The 20,742-nt window shown below is 52.5% G+C and overlaps 1 protein-coding gene across 14 annotated transcripts in view; it reads left to right on the top strand.

Annotated features, from left to right (window-relative positions):
• MSI2 (musashi RNA binding protein 2) overlaps window positions 1-20,742 on the top strand; it is a 360,027-nt gene that overhangs the window by 284,177 nt on the left and 55,108 nt on the right. For all 14 annotated transcript variants that reach the window (XR_013961313.1, XR_013961314.1, XM_080682350.1 and 11 more), the window contains exon 8: window positions 12,570-12,652. Coding sequence is in view for 12 of the 14 variants with exons in the window: in XM_080682350.1 (XP_080538476.1) it covers window positions 12,570-12,652 (83 nt within the window). In the remaining 2 variants the exon portion in view is untranslated. The remainder of the gene's footprint in view (window positions 1-12,569; window positions 12,653-20,742) is intronic.

Raw genomic sequence — 20,742 nt, 5'->3', positions numbered from 1 at the left:
GGTATCACTGCCATTCATGTTTAAGGAGCAGAGGTTTGAAGGGTGGACCCTCCCACTCCAAAAAAAGTGCCTTCTTATCACTCTGTGCACTGACCTGGGAGGGCCCAGGAGGTCCTGGAATCGGCTGGCTCTTGACCCCCATGAACATCCCACCCATAGGCCCCGCCTTAGGAGTCAGCAGGTCTCCACACCATCTGGCAGCCACAGAAGGACCTGCTTACTCCTACCCTGCCCTCTGGCGGTTTGTAGTCTCTGACAAAAAAAAAGACTTTAGAACCAGAGGTCAGGACCCACGGCCACACCTTCTTCCAGAGCAGGAATCTCCAAGACCTTTTAATTGTGGGGGGGAAAAAAAGAGCCCCCCCCTCCCCAATATATCTTGTCTGATTTTCAAATTCTATACATGTACACTGTGTTAGTAGATCATGTTTATTATAAAACCTGTATAACGAGGAGTACAGTTAGGTGGGATACATTTAAAATAAGCCATGTTTAGGCTTTTATTTGTTAACTAGTGGCCCAATGCACGAAATTCGTGCACGGGGTGGGGGGGGGGGGTCCCTCAGCCCGGCCTGCACCCTCTCCAATCTGGGACCCCTTGAGGGATGTCCGACTGCCAATTTAGGCCCAATCCCGTCGGGCCTAAACTGGCAGTTGGACATCCCTCTCGCAATCTGGGACCGCTGGCTCCTAACTGCTCACCTGCCTGCCTGCCTGCTTGCCCTACCACTCTGCCTGCTTGCCTTCTCACCCCCAAGTGCCCCCCCTTGCCAACCTGATTGCCCCCAACTGCCCCCCTGCCAGCCTGCTTGCCCCCAACTGCCCCCCTGCCAGCCTGCTCGCCCCCAACTGGCCCCCCGTCAGCCTGTTTGCCCCCAACTGCCCCCCCACCAGCCTGATCACCCCCAACTGCCCTCCCCTCCTGGCCTGATCGCCCCTAACTGCCTCTGCCTTGGCCCCGTCCCAATGGCTTTGTCCGGAAGATCTCCCGGTCTAATTACCATATTACCCTTTTATTAGTATAGATATTTTTAGTGAGAGTAATGTGATCAAATGTGCTTCTTTTAAAAAAGAATCTTGACTTGACCCTTTGTGGTCCAGCTCTAAAGTTTGGATTCCACGACTCACTTATTTTGATCCTTGGTTTTGGTGCCCGTCTTAATGAAAACTACACCTCCAGGATACACAGGGCTCAGGGAAAGAGGCACGTGCACTATGCTGGCTGGATCAGGGTACTAATTTCTCAGTCCCATCCTCCAATTATGCAAAGGATTTTGTTGAAATTCAGCTTATTAAATTTCCATGTTCCCTGATGTCAATCAGCTCTTCGTGCACACTAATCAAGTGTTGCATTTTTATATTTTTAACAAATGGGTTCAAAATCCATTGAAATGTTCATTTTTTAAAAATTGAGTTTCATAGTTCTGTTTTCAAGTTTTTAAATGTATGCAGATACAAGAGCTTTCATAGGAAATCCAGTTACATCGGTTTTAACAACAAAATCACAGAACAATAGAAATGTTTTGGGAACGTGTGTTTTCCGAGTGCTTTCTCTTATAGCAGACGTTCCTGTGGGAAAGTGGTTCTTTCTCATTAATGTGGCTGCCCCATCGGATCAGGACACGTTTTGGGGGCATGTTGTGGCTGGAGGAGGCTTGCTTAGAACATGGTCAACTTGCCATTTTCTGACCCTGGCATGTGCTTACGTCCTTAGTATTACCTGCAGGCTAGGTTGTCCTTGCAGCGCCCGTTCTGGGAGGGTTCCTTTAGGTAAAGCCAAATCACATCACCTATGCATTGATTTACTGGCCCCACGTCAACAGCACTATGTACCAGCCATGCTTGCAGCTGGTGAGTAAAGGAGGTGTCCCTCTGGCTGCACCCCCTGCAGCATTTCCTTTCCTTCGGGGGCCTGTAAGCCACCTGCTCAGACAAGTGTCTGACACATGGTCATGTGAGGCCAGGGCCGTTCAGTCCACATATGAACTATGAGTGAAGCTGAAATTATCGTAGATGTAAAACAAAAATTAGACGTTAACTTTTTTCCTTTACCCAGTGTTTCTTGACCCTAACTGTACATCTGAATCACAGGAGATTTTAAAACAGACAGGGTGCTGCCTCAGACCTCACTCAATTTGAGGGTGGAGTGTAGGCATTTTAAAAATGTGTCCTCATTGGTTCTTACATTTTAATTTGATAAAAATCACCTGGGGGAGGTGTTAGACATGCATTTCAGGCTCAGGAGGTCCCGGGTTGGGCCTGAGACTCTGCATTTCCAGTAAGTTCACCGGCAGTGCCGTCGCTACTGCTTGGTGAAACACCCTGAGTGGCCAGTCTGTGGGCTGTGTTGCCCCCAGCCCCTGCTTCTGCATCCTCTTCCTCACGCCCCACCCCTGACATTATCTGGGAGCCGAGGAGCTAGCTCTCAGCGGAGCTGCCGCCCCCACCAGGCTGCCTGGGCTGCTGGTTTCAGCTTCTTGGAGAGATCTGGCCTCCAGATGTTAAGCACAGTTCCTTTAACAGCCCAGAAAATAAAATAAAACAGGCCACCCTCCCATGGTGAATAAGCGTGTGTCTCCTGCAGGGGCACCTTGATGGGCAGCCCCCTTCCCCCAACTCCGGGTGGGCTTGACACGGGCGGGGTGGGCTGGAGTCACGCTGCCCTCCTGCCCCCGATGCCGCAGAACAGACCCGCCTGCCCTGCAGGGAGCGTGGAAGGGGGGCCGGCACGGCGGGCGTCCAGCCAGGGCCCTGTCAGTTGGGACTATTCTGAAACCATACCTCATCATAAAAGTCATATAATTTGTGGCAGTGCTGAAAGCCTGCTTCCAAGTGGTGGTTTTTTGATGGAGTTTTGGAACCTTATCTGAGGCCAGCAACCGTTGCGAGAACTTGTTAGAGGGAAGGCAGGTGGGCGTCTGGAGATGACTGCTGGTGAGGCTGTGGTTGCTCTGAGGGGTCCCCTCTCCATATGGGGGTGAGCCTCTTCACCTTCCCCCCTCGGTTTCCCTGTCCCCTTCATGTTCCCTCTTCAGAGGGTACCAGGGAACCCCCTCAAAGAACAGGGGCCTGTGGCTTTTCCCTGAGCAGCCCGACTGCAGGTTCCCAGCCCCGGAGCAAACACCGGAGCCGCCGCGATGCGCCAGTGGTTAGATGAGGCCAGGGTGGCCACACCTGCCCAGCCTGCGCAGGGCCTTTGGCTCAAGGATCAGTACATGATTTTTGTTTTTACCCAAAAGGAAGCACAGTATGGTCTTTTTAAGTGACAACACTGCCTGGGAATTTACCTGAATCTTGTTCCCCGTGATAGTTGGTAAGGTACCGTGGCATCACTTTGACATCAAATCCGTTTTCATAAGTAAGGCTTAAGGCAGAGGGCAGAGGTAAGCATGTATGGACCTAAAGGTTGGAGTAGAGAAGAAGCCATAAAGAGTCTCATTTGATGGGTGGCAGAAGGTAGCTAACCCCCCATGAGCTTTGTCAAGCGATCCTCCTGTCCGGTGAGGTCGGCTTTACTTCTGCCCCACAGAGGAGGATACTGAGGTCAGAGCGGTCCTGTAACTTGCTCAGAGTCACATAGCCAGTCGTTGCTGGCTCACATCCAAGCCTGCTTTCCAAAGCTCACCTCAGCAGGGGCCACCAAGGTACATGGAAACCTGCTCTTACCTTCAGGATGCTCACTTTGTGGGTGGGGCTGGAGGGTGAGTGTCAGAAAAGGTGACAGATTTGAAACCAACTCTCTGGGGGAGAGCCTGGGGTTACCAACCCAAATGCCCACCTTGGCAGAGTCCCGCTCCCAGCTGCTGCCCTGTCTCCCCTGAGCTCAGAAAGCCCCGGGAATTAGAAGCTTTAACGGACACGATCCTGCCGGTGGAGCTGGCCGGAGCCTCAGGTTTGCAGAGCTGAGGCGGAGGCAGCGTCCTCCTGCCCTTGCTCCAGCTGCGTGCACGACCTCAGCCTCTGCCGCCCCGCTGGGCGAGCGCCGCAGCCCTGGCACCTTCTGCCGGGGTCCTGATCCGAGCCAGTTGTCTAGCGATTTAATTTGGTGAATTTACCACCGCGTCTCAGAGTTTATATTGGCACTTAACAGCAGTAATATGTGTCTCTCTCACCAAGAACTGACTATTTTCCCGACCAAGATGGAACACCATGCACAAAAAATAGGTTTGTGAACTAATCTGCTGCCCTGACAAGTGTCATTCACAGAATCGCTGCTACGGAGCGTCCTCAGAATGAAATGAGGTTGGGGTTGTCTGGCCCGGATCACAGGTGCTTTTTCCCCCTCAGTTAACAAGGCCCTGGGATGAGACAGCCTTTTCCCTGCAGCCACCGGCGCCTTCAAATCGCACGATCAGTATTCATGGCAGATTTCTCTCTTAGAAAAATAGTTGGGGATGGTTGGAGGTCTTTCTCTCTCCCCCTCCACAGCACGCCCCTCAGTGAATCTCTTTCCCTCTCTTTCTCTCTCTCTCTTTCCCTTTCTGTCCTCCTTCTCTTCCTTCCTGGGTGGCTTTTTCAGAACCCCATCCTGTCGTAGAGCTCTCTATATACTCATCTAATTTCACAGACCAGGAGGTGCCTCCCATCAGTGTAAAAAAAAAAAAAAAAAAAAAAAAAAAAAAGTCTCCCACCTCCTGAATAACTGTTTGGAGTTCTAAAGTAAAACCGAATTGCTTTTGCATAAGGATTTGTTACAGGTAAACCACTAATACCTCTGGGAGCAGAAGCCAAATCAGTCATTTACACTTTAGTGGTTTCTGACCCTTCCCTAAGCCTGCGATAGAGAAGCATCCTCTTTGCTCCCTGATCTCTCCCTCCTGTGGGTGAGGGTGGCCTGTGGGGCTGAGAGGTCTGGCTTTCCAAGAAGGGATATCAGAGGCTTCTTAAAGCAGCCTTAGTTTTCCCCTCCATGTGGAATGTTCTTGGTTTTTTGTTTGCTGGTGTTGTTTTTTACCAGATCACTTCTACTCTGCTTGCCCTGAATTGGGAAGCAGAGAGCAGAGTCAGACTTGGGTGGGCATCAGAATCACTAGAGAGCTGGTGGAAGTGCAGATGGCTGGGTCACGTCCTGGAGCCCACACCTGAGGCAGGTAGAGTTCAGGGATCTGCATTTTAAACCGAGGCCCGTGAGGGGCCTCACTGAGAGACACTGGCTTAGGAGCACACTCCACTTTCACCCCAGCCAGGTTTGTGGTCTAACCTCCAGAAATGGTCCTGAGGTTGTGGTGGCCACGTAAAAAAAATCACTGGTAACTAAAGCCTTCATGACACGTTCACTGATTCACAGCTGGCCTCTGACTTTTAGAAGGTTGGTGCTCACACTTCAAGGTCGGGTGGTGGCAGCTAGAGCATCCTTGGGCTAAAAAGGAAAGAAAGGCACCTTTCCAGTGAGAAATTGGCTTCCCTCTGGCAAATGCCGCCAACGTAGCTTAATATTAATTTAGGGAATTCAGTCTTGCGCAGTAGATTGGAAATCTGATAGTGTCATTTCTGTTATCTGATTCCCCATGCACCTGAGATTGCTCCCCTCCCCGGCCCCCACTCTCCTCGGCCCCCAAGGGTGGCTGGAGAGGCGCAGGTGCAGGCTGGCTCTGCAAGTCGCTCTCCCCTCCTGATTAAGTGGTGTGTGGGAATAAAGGAGACCCACGTCGATTCGCACCGATCTGTGCCTTGCCTGCGCCAGCCACTTGTAATTCCCACAGCCCCAGCCAGCTCTGCAAGGCAGAAAGAAATATGACCAGGCAAGTTGAGAAAATAAATTAAACTAAGTGTCAACTTTTCTTGTTTCTCTCCTCATTATTAAGAGATGGAATGGGGCTCGTTTATCAAGCAGGGGAGAAATTAATTGACACGGCTTTAATATCATGATGTCTGGCATGTCTGGTCACATTCCTTCATTTTTTGGAAAGGCATTTTATTATAGTTTACAGCAACCAGCTGCCAAACTACTGGTGTAAACGAGGAAGCAGGTGCATGAATGATGCCACAGTGCAGGGGCTGCAATGCCACCCTGCAGGGGACATGGAGGGAGGAAGGCCAGGCCAGAAAGGGGCCCAGAAAGAGGCCGCTTGTTGGCTCAGAGTCAGGGAGGAAGAAAGGTATGGGGAGGAGAGAGGGGGTAACCTCTGCAGACCCCTGGAATCCATCCCAGGCTTCTTCTCTGGCCCCGGCGAGAGTGGCAGCTAGCGTCTGCCTCGGATGGCCTCCTGGCCCGCGTGTCTTTCTCTGACCAGCCCCTGAGCTGAGTCCTGTGTGCGCCACGGGTCAGCCTGCCTGCCCTGGTCTTTGTTCTTCGTAAGCCGAGGACGTAGTGCTTCTCTGATCACCCCTCCAGCGCAGCTGACTCATTACAGAGCCCGTTTGCTACAAGAAGCCTCTAGCTGGCATCACACTTGCTGCCAGCCCCATTGCAGGCACTTTCCCTGTGCCCGTCCCAGGCTAGGCTGGCTTAGGAGGTGCCCTCTGCGGTTTTCTTTATAAAACTCGTTTCTGCTGTGTGCCTGAGACACCTCAGTGTTCCCCCAGCTGCCTTTCTATCCAGGGACTCGGGACCCTCGGGCGCAGGGACGCAGGGACGCAGCACTCAACTGGAATAGACAAGCGAGTCTTCTCCACACTTTCTCCTTCTACCGGGTCAATAGGTGGTGGTAGGTGGGGGCTGTCCCTCACTGTGTAGAGCTTCTCATAAGGACGTGATGGGGCAGGGTCTAGAGCCAGGTGTGAGATGAGTTTAGAGTCCAGAAGATACTGTCATGTGAAGACGGTAGACAGTGGTGAAAAGAGCATAGGCTCCCTCCTGGCCTCAGTTCTTCAATCTGTGAAGTGGGCCAGTCATTCCTACTGCACAGGGGAGATGAAAACTGAGTTAAGAAACAGCTGCTCAGCTCTAGCCAGTTTGGCTCAGTGGTTAGAGTGTCGGCCTGCGGACGGAAGTGATAAGGTTCACTTTCACTGTAAGTGATAAGGTTCGATTCTGGTCAAGGGCACATGCCTTGGTTGCGGGCTCGATCCCCAGTGTGGGGCATGCAGGAGGCAGGCCATCAATTATCCTCTCTCATCATTGATGTTTCTATCTCTCCCTCCCTCTCCATTTCTCTCTGAAATCAATAAAAATATATATTTTTTAAAAAGATCAGCTGCTCAGTACATGCAGATACGCTTTCTCTTTTTAGAGTGGTTATTAGTGTGCGACCTGATAATAACTAACTGCCCTGGGGATACCAGACATTAGAAATAATAACTGGAGGCACCCGTGCTTGGCTTGGTGGGAAATGGGATTCTTACCTACCAAAGTCCACGTTACCGTTTGGGCCTGGAGGCAGCCATAGCGGGGGAATGCGGCCCCATCACTCACGCAGGGTCTAACGTCTGAAGATGCTCAGGAAACTCGACTGCAGCTCACCCCGCACTTCACTAAGTGCAGGGAGCGTGCCCTGTGTCTCCCAAAGCGTCGTCCGCAATCGGAAACACGCCGTCCGTTTTGGAGAACCAGCTTGTTTTGTTCTCGGAACCAATCAATCTTCCGAGTTCTATTTTTAGGGCAAATCCAGGTCATGTGAAGCCACCTGTCCCACTGTGCTCATCTCTGTCCCTCTGGTCGGAGGGGCCTGCAGGGTGGGGTCTGAGACCTTCCCCACCCAGGGTTCCAGGAAGACCCTCAGGCAGCGGAAACCAATGTGCCAAACCCCACGTAGCCCAGAGAGGGGGCTCCGTAATGCTCTGAGTTGGGGATGGCAGGAGCCCGAGGTGAAATGCCGACTAACAGACGTACACTGAGGGTCGACTGTGACGAAGCCCACAGACCCGCATGCCTCATGGCCGCTCTGAGCCATAGGGCCACTAAATCCGTCTTACTGAGCCAGGAAAGACTCTGACGTCCTGCTCTGGCTTAGTGGCCACGTGTCACTGTGAGCAGGTCACTTAACTGTGCTGAGCAGTTAAGCAAAAGGATGAGGGCAGAGGCTGCCCCGCCTCTCACAGGGTTACCTTGGGGACCAGGGAGGATGATGGATGCCTGGGAAACACGGTGAAACGAGAAAGCACTCCCCACACCCAAACCGACGTCTCTCATGTTTACCCTGGGAGCAGCCCACAGGTGCTGCCACGCCCTTCAACACTGAGTTACTAGCGGGAGAAGGAGGTTGCATGAGTTATAAATATGCTAGCACCCACATTCCTTAAATTCCTAATGGGTAAAGTCAGAATAAGCTCAACAAGCTGGGTGTGTGTTTTTCCCCTCACTTTTCCCCCATTAACCAAGTGTGTTAACTCATGCCTTGCATTGATTTTCACTGAGGATGCATTAGGCACTGCTCAATGCCTATTAGTGTTCATTGACCTATATGATAAGAGAAGAAAATTATTTTTGAGGGTAGGAGGAAGCCGTTCCCATCTCTCCCTCCCTGACCTAAAAAAGAATTTTTTGTAAATTAACTGCCGGATGTTCCTCAGCGACTGCATTTGGAGCAGGTCATTTTAATTTTGAGGTATCTTGTTTTCAGATGTCTATTCTCTTCTGTGTGCCTGTGTGTGTGTTTTTGTAGCTTTGTATTATTCAGATGAATATTCAGTGTTGTTCATTTGAATAAAAGAGAGAAAAGGATTGGACTGTTAAATGCTTATCTCTTAAATAGAGCTTACTGTTAGCTTCATTCAGGACAATGATGTAGAATTTCGTTTTTAAATGCTCCCTATCAGCTGGTACCCTGAGCAGTTGGGGTACCGGTTGGCAGGAGTGGGGATGTTCATGGGGACCCCCAGAGGGCCCGGGTGAAGTGTGAGAGCAGGACCACCTGTCCCCTGCCCCCTCTGCCCGGTTCCTCCTGGTCCTTTTAGAGGCCCAGAGAGGTGAAGGGAGTCTCCAGGGGCACATGGCTTATTGTTGGCTGCTTTTGAGTGAGAATAATTATGCATTTCTCTTACCTGGCTGCTACGCCCCAGTCTCACGGGCTTTCACAAGCCCCATTTCTGAGTCTCCGTGGGGCTCTCTTTTGGGGAAATGGGAGGGAAATAAGTCCTCCCTGCGCCTTGTCAGGAAGGCTCCCCCAGCACATTGTGCAGAAGACCACGATGCCTCGAGAACATGATGCTGAGTGAAACAGACCAGCGGCAGGAAGACACATACTGTGGATCCCACTTACCTGAGGTGCCCAGAATAGTCAAATCCATAGAAACAGTCAGCAGAGCAGAGGTTACCGGGGACCAAGGGAGGAGGAATGGGGAGTTATTGCTTAATGGGGACGGTTTCAGTGTGGGTTGGTGGGAAAGTTCTGGAAATGGGTGGTGGTGATGGCTGCACAATAGCATACTAAACTGTACACTTAAAATGGAAAAAATAGTGAATTTTATTATATATATATTTCACCCAATAGAAATTTTTCAAAAAATAAGACATTGATGCCAAAAAGGGATTTTTCCCACCTACCACCTACCCCTCCCAAATTCATGACCTCATTGTTTTGTCCCTCACACCTCGGTTTAATTTATTTGGGGGATTGTTCATCACTGGGTAACTGTTTCATTGTAAGTGATAAGGCACCTGTGAGATAAAAACGATCATACGCTAAGGAGCAACATTTATTGATAATTGTTTCTTTGCTTTCTCCAAATGGAATAAATAAATATTTTAGACATAATCAAGTTTACTTTCTCTGTTTGGGCCAAACAGACAGGGATGTTAAAATGATAGAGATCTTTAAAATACTGCCAGTGAGCCCCAACATCACTGAATTGGTGTGCATCCGAGGCGCTCTCCTTTGATCAGGAAAATCAGTTTTGTGATCCTGGAATTTTGAGCCTGTGGGCTTAGGGAAGGGACCAGAGGGAGAATATCGGAGTCAGAATTTGAAATGATGCCCCGAGTCCTGCCCCCGCCTTCCCGGTACACAATCTGCATTCTAATCCCTGTCTCCTGGCTCTGCACACCTCTTCCCGTCCCCAGGAGCTGGCACAGAGAGGGAACTTGGGGCAGTGGGGGTCCTGAATGGGGTTGGGCCTGGAGTTGGGGCAGCGATTTATTTGCATGGCGGGCCAGGAAGACATGGATCGCAGCAAGAAAGCCACTTCCGTGGCAATGAACTCAGCTCCTGACCCCTGTGGCAACTTGCCTTACCCAGGGTCAAGGTCATGTGCTTGGCAGCAGATGGCTTTCAACCAGGCTGTCCTCCAGCTCGTGGAAGGGCGCCTTGCCCTACGCGGACTTCATGCTCCTTCCTGACGGCATGATGCTTTTGGTCCATACATCCACATTCTCTTGCCTTCTACCCAGATCGAGTAATTGGCCTGGAGCGAGGAGCTCATGGGTGACCCGCCTGCTCACCTTGCTGCTTTGATTTCCAGTGGCCGTCACCACAAATCAACACCAACTCGGTGGCTTAAAACAACAAAAATGTATTCTCTCACAGTTCTGGAGACCAGGACTCTGAAGTCAAGGTGTTAGCCGGGCCACACTGCCCCCGAAGGTTCTGGAGGAAAATTCCTTCCTTGCCTCCCCCAGCTTCTGGTGGCTCAGGCATTCCTTGGCTTGTGGCTGCATCACTCCAATTTCTGCTCCACTCTTGGTCTCGTCTGCTCTCCTTTCTCTTAAAAGAACACCTGTCCATTGGACTTAGGACCCACCCTAATTCTTAACACGTTAAGTGCCATGTCAGTCACCAGTGACTGACACTATACTTTCCGTCAGGACCGGTCAGTCACTGGTGCCACCAGCATATTGGTGAAATCAGATATCGCAGGCTAAATGGAAAGGAAGACAAAACAGGCTTGGCGCTTAATGTGTTAAGTAAGACCCTTAATTAAATTTTCAAAAACGCTTTTTCCAAATAAGATCACGTTTGTAGGTTCCAGGAGTTAGGACATGGATATATTGGGGTGGGGGAGGGGAGAACTATTCAACCCATTGCACTCATCCTAATTGACAAGAACTGATCTGCCCTGGCTTGCGTAGGGATTCACAAGTTGCCTGGGTTTGGGTCCAGGCTAGAGGAAAATGAGACCCGGAGTGACCAACCCACAGGCCAGATGTGAGGGTCGTGAGGGAGGAGGAGGTCTGTATAGAGAAGGTGCTCTCCATGAGTGGGAATCTCCCACCTGCGCCTTTTCGGAGGGAAATTGTCTTGTTGATCTCTGCCTCCTCCACGCGCAGGCTCGTGTTCAGCCAGGTTCACATCTCCGGAGAGGAGAGTGTCTTCCTGTGTTCGAGCTGCTTTTACAAAGTACATCAGACAGGGAGGCTTGTGCACCACAGAAGTGTGTTTCTCACGGTTCTGGAGGCTGGCAGGCAACCATCGGGGTGCCAGCACTGTCGAGTTTTGGTGAAGGTTTGCTTCCTGGTTACAAACAGCCATCTCCTTGGTGTCTCCTCCCGAGGCAAAGAGCAGAGGGAGGGGAAGCCAGCTCTCTCATGTCTTTTCTCTGGCCACTCATCCGTTCACCAGGGCTCTCCCATGGTGCCCGGAATGTCTACTAAAGGCCCTCAGTACCTTCACACCGGGGGTTACGATTTCAGCCTATGAACTTGCAGGAAGGGGACACAAACATTCAGCCCGTAGCAGAGAGCCCTGCAAATCCTGACTTGGGTTGTGACTCAAGGTGTGGGACCCAGTGTCCAGTCTCACCACCATAATCTGCAGGTGCAGGACTCCAGGCTCAGAGGTGACACGTAGGTTGGAAGCCAAAGCCGAGTCAGAACTGGAACCCAGGCCTCCTGCCTCCCCATCAGGGTCTGTCTGCTCTGCCTGTTGGTACTGACATTGCAGCTGCGTTTCATCGAGGTGGGGTGCCATCCTGCAAGCAGGTCCATGTGTTAGAGCAGCGCCTGCCAGCGGGGTCACAGATGGGGCTGCATGCTGGATACCCTGTCGGGGGCAGAAAGAGAAGAAAGCGAGGGCCAGGAGGGTAGCAAGAGGAACTCAGGATGCTGAGCGGAGGTTGCCTGCCAAAATTCTCCAGTACGGCTGGTCTAGCAAAGGCGGTCTCCAGCCGAGTACATAGAGTGGATAGCCGACAGGCTGACAGCAGGCATCAAACAGTCTTAAACTGCCCCAAACCTGTAGCGCGTTTGAAGCAGCGGTAGAAAAAGGATGCCTGCGCAGAACAGAGGCCTGAAACTTTTAATAGTTTCTTCCAGGCCTCAGGATGTCCTGATGAGGTATTAGAGGAAGTAATTCAGGAAGAAAAGGACAAATAACCGTCTCCGTCTGGAGGCCGACTGGAGGGCTGGCCATTTCAGCAGAAAGGGCAAGCGTGGCCCCGCAGTGAGCCCGCCGCCGTGGGCTGCCCACCACCTTGCAAATAACAGACAAGAAAATGTCTTGTTTGCTTGGGGACAAATGGAAGCCGCATAGCACCCGCCGCATATGGGTGAAATCATTAACTTTTCCTCACTGTCTCGAGGGTACCAATTAGAAATCATTTCCTCAACCTCCGGGGGTCCCTCCCAGGGATCTGCACCCCCGGCTCCCAGCCCAGGAGCCTGTGGCCACTGTAGGACAGCAAAGAGAAACGCGTGGGCGGCCAGAACTGAACTCACCCTCCCTCTTTTTTTGTTTCTGTTTCTCCTTTTCCTTTAGGGTTTGGCTTTGTCACTTTTGAGAATGAAGACGTTGTGGAGAAAGTCTGTGAGATTCATTTCCATGAAATCAATAATAAAATGGTAAGTTTACAGGGGTCGAGCTGAAAGGCGATGCCTCCCTCCCCCCATCTACACAGCGTGTCACGCAGACTGCCTCAGCCGGGTCACCTTGCTGCAGGGTGGGCATGGTGGGCAAGGAGGCTGGACTCCAGGGGTTCAGCCCTGTGAACAGCAGGAGTACAGGGCCATATAGCTTTGCAGGCCACACAACGGGCTGTCACAGCTATTGTGCTGTTGTAGCGCAAAGGCGTCCATGAACGAGCAGGACACTGACGATGAAATCTCATGTCATTCTCATGTGTCACAAATACTTGTTTTTACCATTTAAAAATGTAAAAACTGTCCTTAACTCAGCTGTACAAAAGCTGGCAGAGGGCAGATGTAGTCGGCAGGTTGTAGTTCACCAGATCCCTGGCTTAGGGTATGTGTTTGCTGTTCAGCTTGGCAATTAGAGGGGTTGGGGCGGGGGAGTGCAGGATATCCTAGGTATGTTGGTTACCACCATTATGTCTCTCTTTGGGCCCTGCTGGATAATTAACATTTTCTCCCTCCGATCAACTAATTTCATCGTCATGACCAGCTGCTTCTGTCCCTCCCTTTTGCTCTCTGAAGCTCCTTTTCCTGGGGGTCCCCCTCAAAAAGGAGAGGAAGGTTGAATCATTGGAAGTTTGGGGAACCGGGTAGGCCTCCCAGAGAAATGGCCACCAGAGGGCGCCGCACCATGTGCAGAATGTGCACACTGGCTGCTTTCCTTCTCAAACTCCTGTCTTCTGATGGAGCGGGTGAGAAAGCCCTTGGTTGTTGGTTGCAGAGCAATGGGAGCTCAGCAGGTCCTTCGGAGCCCAAACATTCTGGTTGGCCAGCAGGGCCTCCAGCCCAAGGGAAAGAGGGCAAATTTATGTCTCAATCGCAGCCGTAACTTCAGTATTTTTTTTCTTTCCTTTAGTCAGAACATTCGTTGCTTCGGAAACATGCATTCAGATATTCATTGTATATGGTCTGATATGTGTTCCCTGACTTTAAATTCAATAATGGAGCTTTTAGTGTGGATAAGATCAAAGCAATCTGCTTAGCATGTGGTGCTACAGGCCTGATTCAATATTTGACTTGCTAATTTTTTCCCAGGGCACTAAAATAATATTGTTGGTATTGTTCCTAGCCATCATATGCATCCGAAATGAAAATACCGTTTCTCTGCATGCTATAGATTAGAGGTGTCAGCTCAGGTGTTAAAATGGCACAGGGGAGATAAGTGTGTGGGGCTAACAGGTGCCCTCCTGGGCTTTCCTGCCCTCGGAAGCCAGTGCCTTCCAGCCGGTCCCTCTCCCTTTCTATAGGTTCCTACTTGCAATTCTTAAAACTAGAGAGACGAGGGCTTAAAAGGAAACCTGCCTGCGGGCCCAGGCGCATGTTTGCCCCAGCCAGGTATGGGTGACGGACTCCGCGGGGACTGGCAGGCACAGCCGAGAGCGCTGGCAGGCACATTCCCACCTGCCAGGACTGACGGCTTCATCAGGAAGGCATAGGTCAGCTGGCCAGGGACCACGTCGAGCACTGCCTCCAACGCACATGTGTGGCCTTTCACCACTGCTGGCTCTGAGACGGACCTGAGTGAGGCACGTGGGAAAGGACTTCATGCTTTCCACTGTTCCAGTGGGGAAACGAGGCCCAGGGGATACGCCCCAGGGCTGCGCAGGTAGTGAAGGAACGTAGGTCTTGAGCTTATTGGCTGCCAGATGAACCAGACAGTTGTTTGAGCTTCAGGTGGGAGGGTGAACCCCCAGATGATGCAGGGGGTGATCAGACGTTAGAGTTTCAGCCCCAGCAAGGTAACCGCTAGGCAAGGTACCCCTGGGCGATCAGAACGTAGAGTTTCAGCCCCAGCAAGGTAAAGCCAGAGAGGTTTGTAGCCATTGCCCCCAGTCATTTGACAGGTGTCACTTCTTTCCACCCAGGTAGAGGCTGACGATGGCAGGTGCAGGTAGCTGTTTATAGCGCTAGGGTTTCTGTCCTTTTGAATCTGGGCTGCTACTTGTTATTTAAGATAATAAGCAGAAGTGGAAGTAGATCAGAGGAAGGTGTGGGGTGGAGTGGTTGGGGTCACAGACAGGCTTTGAAGGTGTCCCTACAGGCGCCCAGCCCCGCCCTTCCGAGCTCTAAGGAAGTTAAGCCACTGGAGAGGGCGTTGGTAGGTCGCCTCCCTGAACTCTAGTCTAAGGGCCTGTGATGACCCCCTCATGGGGTTGCGGGACCCCTCCTCTGAGGGGCACTGGGAGAGGAACTGAGTCCTGAATCGCTATGGATTCTGTGATACTGGTTTCTACTTCTGAGGCCTAAAGAAGAGGAAATGAATTTAAACTGTGCGACGGACAGAATTCAAATGAGAGATGGAAAGACTTGGAGACCTCAGAGACTGCCAAGCAGAAACCGTGGCAGCATGTCCTAGGGCATGTCCGGGGGTGTATTCTGTAAACTGGGCTGTGCTGGGAAGCCGTAGAGACTGTGTCCTGGGGCCCTGGGACCCTCTGTGAATTCAGCGGGAGCAGCCTACCCCATCCCAATGTGCCTGGAGCCTGGTCTCTGCCAGTCACAGAAAGGAAGGGCTCGCTGCTGGTTAGGCACAGGCAGGACCTGCATCCAGGCCTGCGGTTAACCAGAGCTCCCGTGCCCTGGCCCTCGGGGTCCTGTATGAATAATTATGGAAGAAACTTAGAGGGGGAACCATGTGACCGTGAGGCCCATCATCATTTTCAGAGCCATTTCCTATCTAATCTGGTTTGCGAGTCTCCTGGGCATTTTAAAAAACGAGGGCCCTTCTCCACCATCCTGGAGAGCCAGCAGCAGGCGTGAGTGCTTGTCAGGAAGCTGGGAGCGCAGAGCTCTGCCTCCCGCCCCATAGAGGCCCTGGCTGAAGGAGGTCACCACCAGGGTGGTGGCAGGAGATGACCAAGAAGACCCCACACGGCACCCTCCCACACAGATCCCGTGAATAGCTGACATTTTTGATGCTAAACTATATGCCCTGCTGAGCGCTTGCTTTCTGCACCTCTTCTCATTGGCTTATTACACCCACTCTGGTATAGGTGCTAATTACCACTCCCATTTTACTGATGAGCAGGGTGAGGCAGAGAGAGTTCAGCAACTTGCCCAGGGCCACAGGGTCAGTCATTGGCAGCACCAGATTTCAAGCCCCAACAGCTAAGCCCAGAGCTCACATCTGTACCCAATAGGCTATCCGCCTCCAGGCTGATGGGACGTTAAAGGTCACCTAGCTGGTCTACACCTTCCAAGGCCACTGGCTGCCCAGTCAGCCACGTTGCTGCCCATGCGGCTCCATGTTTTCCTAAGAAAAGGCAAAGGAGATGGGCTCACTCGGGCCCAATTCCCCTCTGGGGAGAAGGGCTAAGCTTGGGGATAAGCAATCCCTGTCAGCCACGATGGATCTCCAGACAGGTGAGTGAGGGGTCTGGGGGGCAGCTGGCCACCACCCCAGCTCAGGGCCAACCCCCAAGAGCTGAGGCTCAGCCCCTTCCTCTGTCTTGGCACAGGTCAGAGTGAAGCACAAACATGGCCCCTTCTCAAACACTCAAACACACACACGCACACGCACACGCACACGCACACATGTACGCACGCATATGCACAGCCACGTGGTGACCCTCGGAGAGGAACACCTCGGGCCACTTTGCAAGCCCAGGCACAGGAGTAGCTAATAAGGCCTCCCGCCTCGGCCCTGATTGAAGCCGCCTCCGAGCAGCAGGGACACTAGCTTGATTAGTGCCAGCGCAGCCTCCCAGCCCTCCTGGCGAGCAGCAGGCCAGCCAGCGCGAGGCAGCCGCAGGGAGGGAGGCGGGGTCCACAAAGACCTGCTCCGGGCTTCCCCAGAGGCCTGGCTCAGTCCCTACCTCAAATGGAGTCCGGGAGGCAACATCAGCCTCACTGATGAGAATTTGGGGTCAGTTTGAAAGGTGCCTGGGCACCTGGGGTGCCTGTTCCCACACCTGACTCAGCTGACGGTATTGGTATTTACTGGGCACTGTGATGGAACTTTATACTGTATACGCGCATCTCCTTTCGTGCTGAGGTAGCGGTCATTGTCCCGTCTTTTAGGTGGGACTCGAGCTCAGAGCGGTGGAAGGACTTCCACAGCCCACGGTTCTCAGTGGCAGAACTGGGATTTGAACCTGTGTCTTCCTGGCTCCAACCCTGTGCTCCCGCTGCACCCTGCTGCCGACGTAGGCAAACCTCAGAACTAAAAGTCGGGATTGGTTTGGCTGGTGGAGGCAAGGTTTTGTTTTTACACGGTTTACTATAGGGTGCTTTTAAATGGTCCTGCTCCTTGTTCCTTTAAGGTGATCTGATTTATGAAAATTGCTAAGCAGTTTGCAAGCTGGTTAGAAACACAGTCTCACACTCCCTCCCCGCCCCCCGCCCCCGACCTACTGAATTAAAATCTGTGTTTTGACATACTCAGTGATCTGTGCCCACATTAAAGTCTCAGAAGCATGGGACGAGAACCACGGCTAGTGAGAGGTAACATAGTTCGGGTCGAAATGGTCACCCAGAGTCAGGAAGGGATCCGGGATGAGGGAAGTGAAGCCCTGAGAGCAGGGAGCCAGATGGCCTGCCGGTCACGTGAAGGCCAGCACCACCCACAGTCCCCTGTAGTCAGAGACAGGTCTTGTCCCCAGGAGGACTCACCCTCGCCCTCTGCTGTGGGTCTTGCAGCATCTATTGTAAACGTGTGGGCGCATCACTGGGGTGAAGGGCTAGATCCGAGTGACGTGCGAATATCCTCGTCTCCTGGTTGGGACCTGCTGAGTCACTTAGATAGGGCTCCGGGGACTTTGGAACCCACCCAGATCCCAGATCCACCGATGGTTATCCTGTGAGCACCTGTTTCCCTCTGTCAGCGGAAGGACGAGGGCCCCGCCCTTTGCAGGTTATAGAAAGCTCTGGAGGTCCTGGCCCTGGGGGGTCCTGGCTTCTCTGTTAGTAGGGTGTAGAACCCAGTAGCCTTGCAGGAATGGCATCTCCAGAACACACCCCCTGGTAACTGCAAGTTTCATCCATTTGGCCTAAAGCTAGGGGCCAGTAAAGAGCTAGATCAAGCATGTCAAACTCACAGCCCACGGGCTGCATGCCTTGTTTATTTGGCCCGTGTTAGCCTTTGAGTTTGACATGTTTGGACTAGATAGTGAATATTTTAGCCTTTGAGGGCCCCATGTCTGTCGGTCACAACTACTCAACTGTGCCATCACAGTGCAGGACAGTAAGTACCTGGTTTGTGTGGCTACATTAAAGTAAAACCTTATTTACCAAAAAAGCAGCCGCTGGATTTGGCCCATCGGCTGTAGTTTCCGACTCCCGCCAGGCCAACTAATGTGACGAAAGCAGGTGTGTCTGCTTATCTCCGGGGCCACTCAGGGTCACTGCAACCCCGCCAGGTGGGGAAGGGAGGTCACTGCTGAGTCAGCTTTTTACTAGTCAGAGGCAGAGTATGGGACAGGTTGCCCTAGATAGACGCTGGGTTTAGGGTAGCAGCCTGCAGGAAGTACTGGTACCTTCTGTGTTGGGGGCGTGGCAAGGTGGGGAGTAGAGGAATGCTCGGAGTAGGGTGCTGTCAATCCGAGAGGCCTGCTCAGCAAAAGGTGCCACCCCCTCACTACCCAGTGCCCAGTGCAGCTGCTCACTGCTCCAGTGTGTGACCTTGGGCAAGTCACGTAGCTTCTGGGCCCACCTCTGAGACACTGATGATGGCCCCTGATTCAGAGAGGGCTTGGCTGAGGACTCAGGGAGGGCTCTTTTTTTTTTCTTTCTTTTTTTTTTTAAATCATCTCTGGCATGTCTGGTGTGGCTCAACAGTTGAGCGTGGACCCATGCACTGAGAGATCACTGATTTTTTTTTTTAATATATTTTATTGATTTTTTACAGAGAGGAAGGAAGAGGGATAGATAGTCAGAAACATCGATGAGAGAGAAACATGGATCAGTTGCCTCTTGCACACCTCCTACTGGGGATGTGCCCGCAACCAAGTTACATGCCCTTGACCGGAATCGAACCCGGGACCCTTCAGTCCGCAGGCTGACACTCTATCCACTGAGCCAAACCGGTTTTGGCGCAGGGAGGGCTCTTAAAGGACACAGCGTGATCTATTGAGGTGACGGGTCTTTTACTATTATTGTCGTCACAGCTGTCATTATTCCTAGAATAATTTTATTGAACAAATTGTGCTCACAAGCTAAGGCGTTCCTGGCATGATTATAGGTCAGTAAAATGCAGGTGTGCAGACCAGAGCAGGACTAGGACCCGAGTCTCCAGGGCAGGGCAAGGTGTGAGGTAGGCACACTCCGTCCAGCGTGGAGGGCACATCCCGCAGAGCGGGCGGGGGGCGGGGGGGAGAGGAGGAGGCACCGAGGGGAGGTTCCAGGGAAGCTGACTCAAGCCCTGCAGCTGAATCATCCCACTCCCCCGAGCAAACCCTGGTAGGGTCTCAGGCCTGCTGCCTTCAGCCCAGGGCACCCTGGGGGGTTAACCCTGGAGCAGGCCCTTAGGGGTGGGAGGGGCCAGGAGGAGAGACAGCAGGGAAGTTCTGGGTTGGCCTCTGGGACCTGCCCCTGCAGAGCTGGGCCAGGCGGTCCGCAGAGCCCCAGGCAGGGTGGGCATGGGGCGCTGCCACCTGGCAAGGTGCCCGGATGACTGGGCACAGTCCCCTCCCTCAGGCTGCTCCTCCTCAGCTGGAAGCCTGGGAGCTGGGTCGGGAACCAGCCCAAAAGTGGAGGAGGGGGGGAGTAATGTGGGTGGAATTGACTAGGCTTCTGTGTTCCCCACCCTATTTGTAGCATCATTCTCACTCGTAAGCTAATTTTAGCCATCCATTCTGCTTCTGTTACCATTTATAAAATGAGAATGTCAAATGCAATATTAAACAAGCAGGATGAAGGCAAAAAAAGGAAATGCCAGAGAGGCACTTAATAAATGAATCTCGCTTTCCGTGGAGAGGGAGGTCCTGTGTCTCCCCCACACACACACCCCCATCACGCACTGGCACACGCATTGTTTGTGTACTGCTCTGTTAATTGGGGCAGAGGGATTTCTGTGTTGGGGGAGTGACGGGGAGGACCGGCTGAGTGGTTGGGGGTAAATGTTTGTTGCTGTTTAGGCAGAAGTAATGTGGCTGGAGCGGAGGTGGCCTCCTAGTCCCCTGAGTTCTGACTCATTTGCCCTTCATCTGTCCTCTGGTGAGGTCACCATGGGCTGTGGGGGGATGAGGAGAGCAGAGCATCTTTCTCAGTGTCTAGGTGCCCCTCACCTCTGGGCTTTGCTGCGTGTGCTGCCTCCTGCATCCCCTACACATCACCCCGGGAGGGGCACAGGGACCCCCGAAAGAGGCAACTCTCCCTCTGCTCCCCTTGCCTGGAGCCTGTTCTGCCTTTGCCTTTGCTGGGCTGCTCTTTGCCTGACTTCCCAGGAGGTGCAAGCTAATGCTCAAGCCACACCTCTTCTTTTCTTCGCTTTCAAATAGAGAAATTATGCTGGGCCCCTTCGGCGCAGGGCCCCAGCAAAGCGCACCCTGCCTGGGGGAAGCACCCTCCTGGTGGCTGTCTGGGCACCTGCTGGAGGCGGAGGTTTCCTTTCACTTTGAAATGTCCTTGCAGGTTCCCAGAAAGGAAAAGAACAGCTGTTGCTGCCACCATCAGCTTTTTCCCCAAATAGTGCAGCCTCTGCAGCTCCCTCTGTGCACCTTGCTGATGAAAGCAGGAAGCTGGGGCCCTACCTGGCGGCAGGCGGGGGAAGTTAAGGAGAAAGTCAGCCCACAATCTGCTGGGCTGGGGTTGCGGCCACTTCCTCTCCTCGCTGCTCCCAGTCTTTGGGGTTTAAGTCAGCACAGATATGAACTGGCTTTATCACCTTCATTATGTGTGTATATTATCCATCATACATGTATACGCACACACAGGAGGATGGCGTAACCATGCCTAACGTATGGGAGTGCTCAGGACACGCTGTGCTCCTTCTTCCCGGGAGTGATCCTATTGGCCAGGGATAAGTGACTCTGTAGAGTGGGAACCCTGGAGTGGACGGTAGAATCAAGAAGAGGTGACCTGAT

This window comes from Plecotus auritus (genome assembly GCF_963455305.1).
Source record: "Plecotus auritus genome assembly, chromosome: 7".
NCBI lineage: Eukaryota > Metazoa > Chordata > Mammalia > Chiroptera > Vespertilionidae > Plecotus > Plecotus auritus.
Note: the sequence above shows the minus strand (reverse complement) of the source record. Positions and strands in the feature narration are given on the sequence as shown.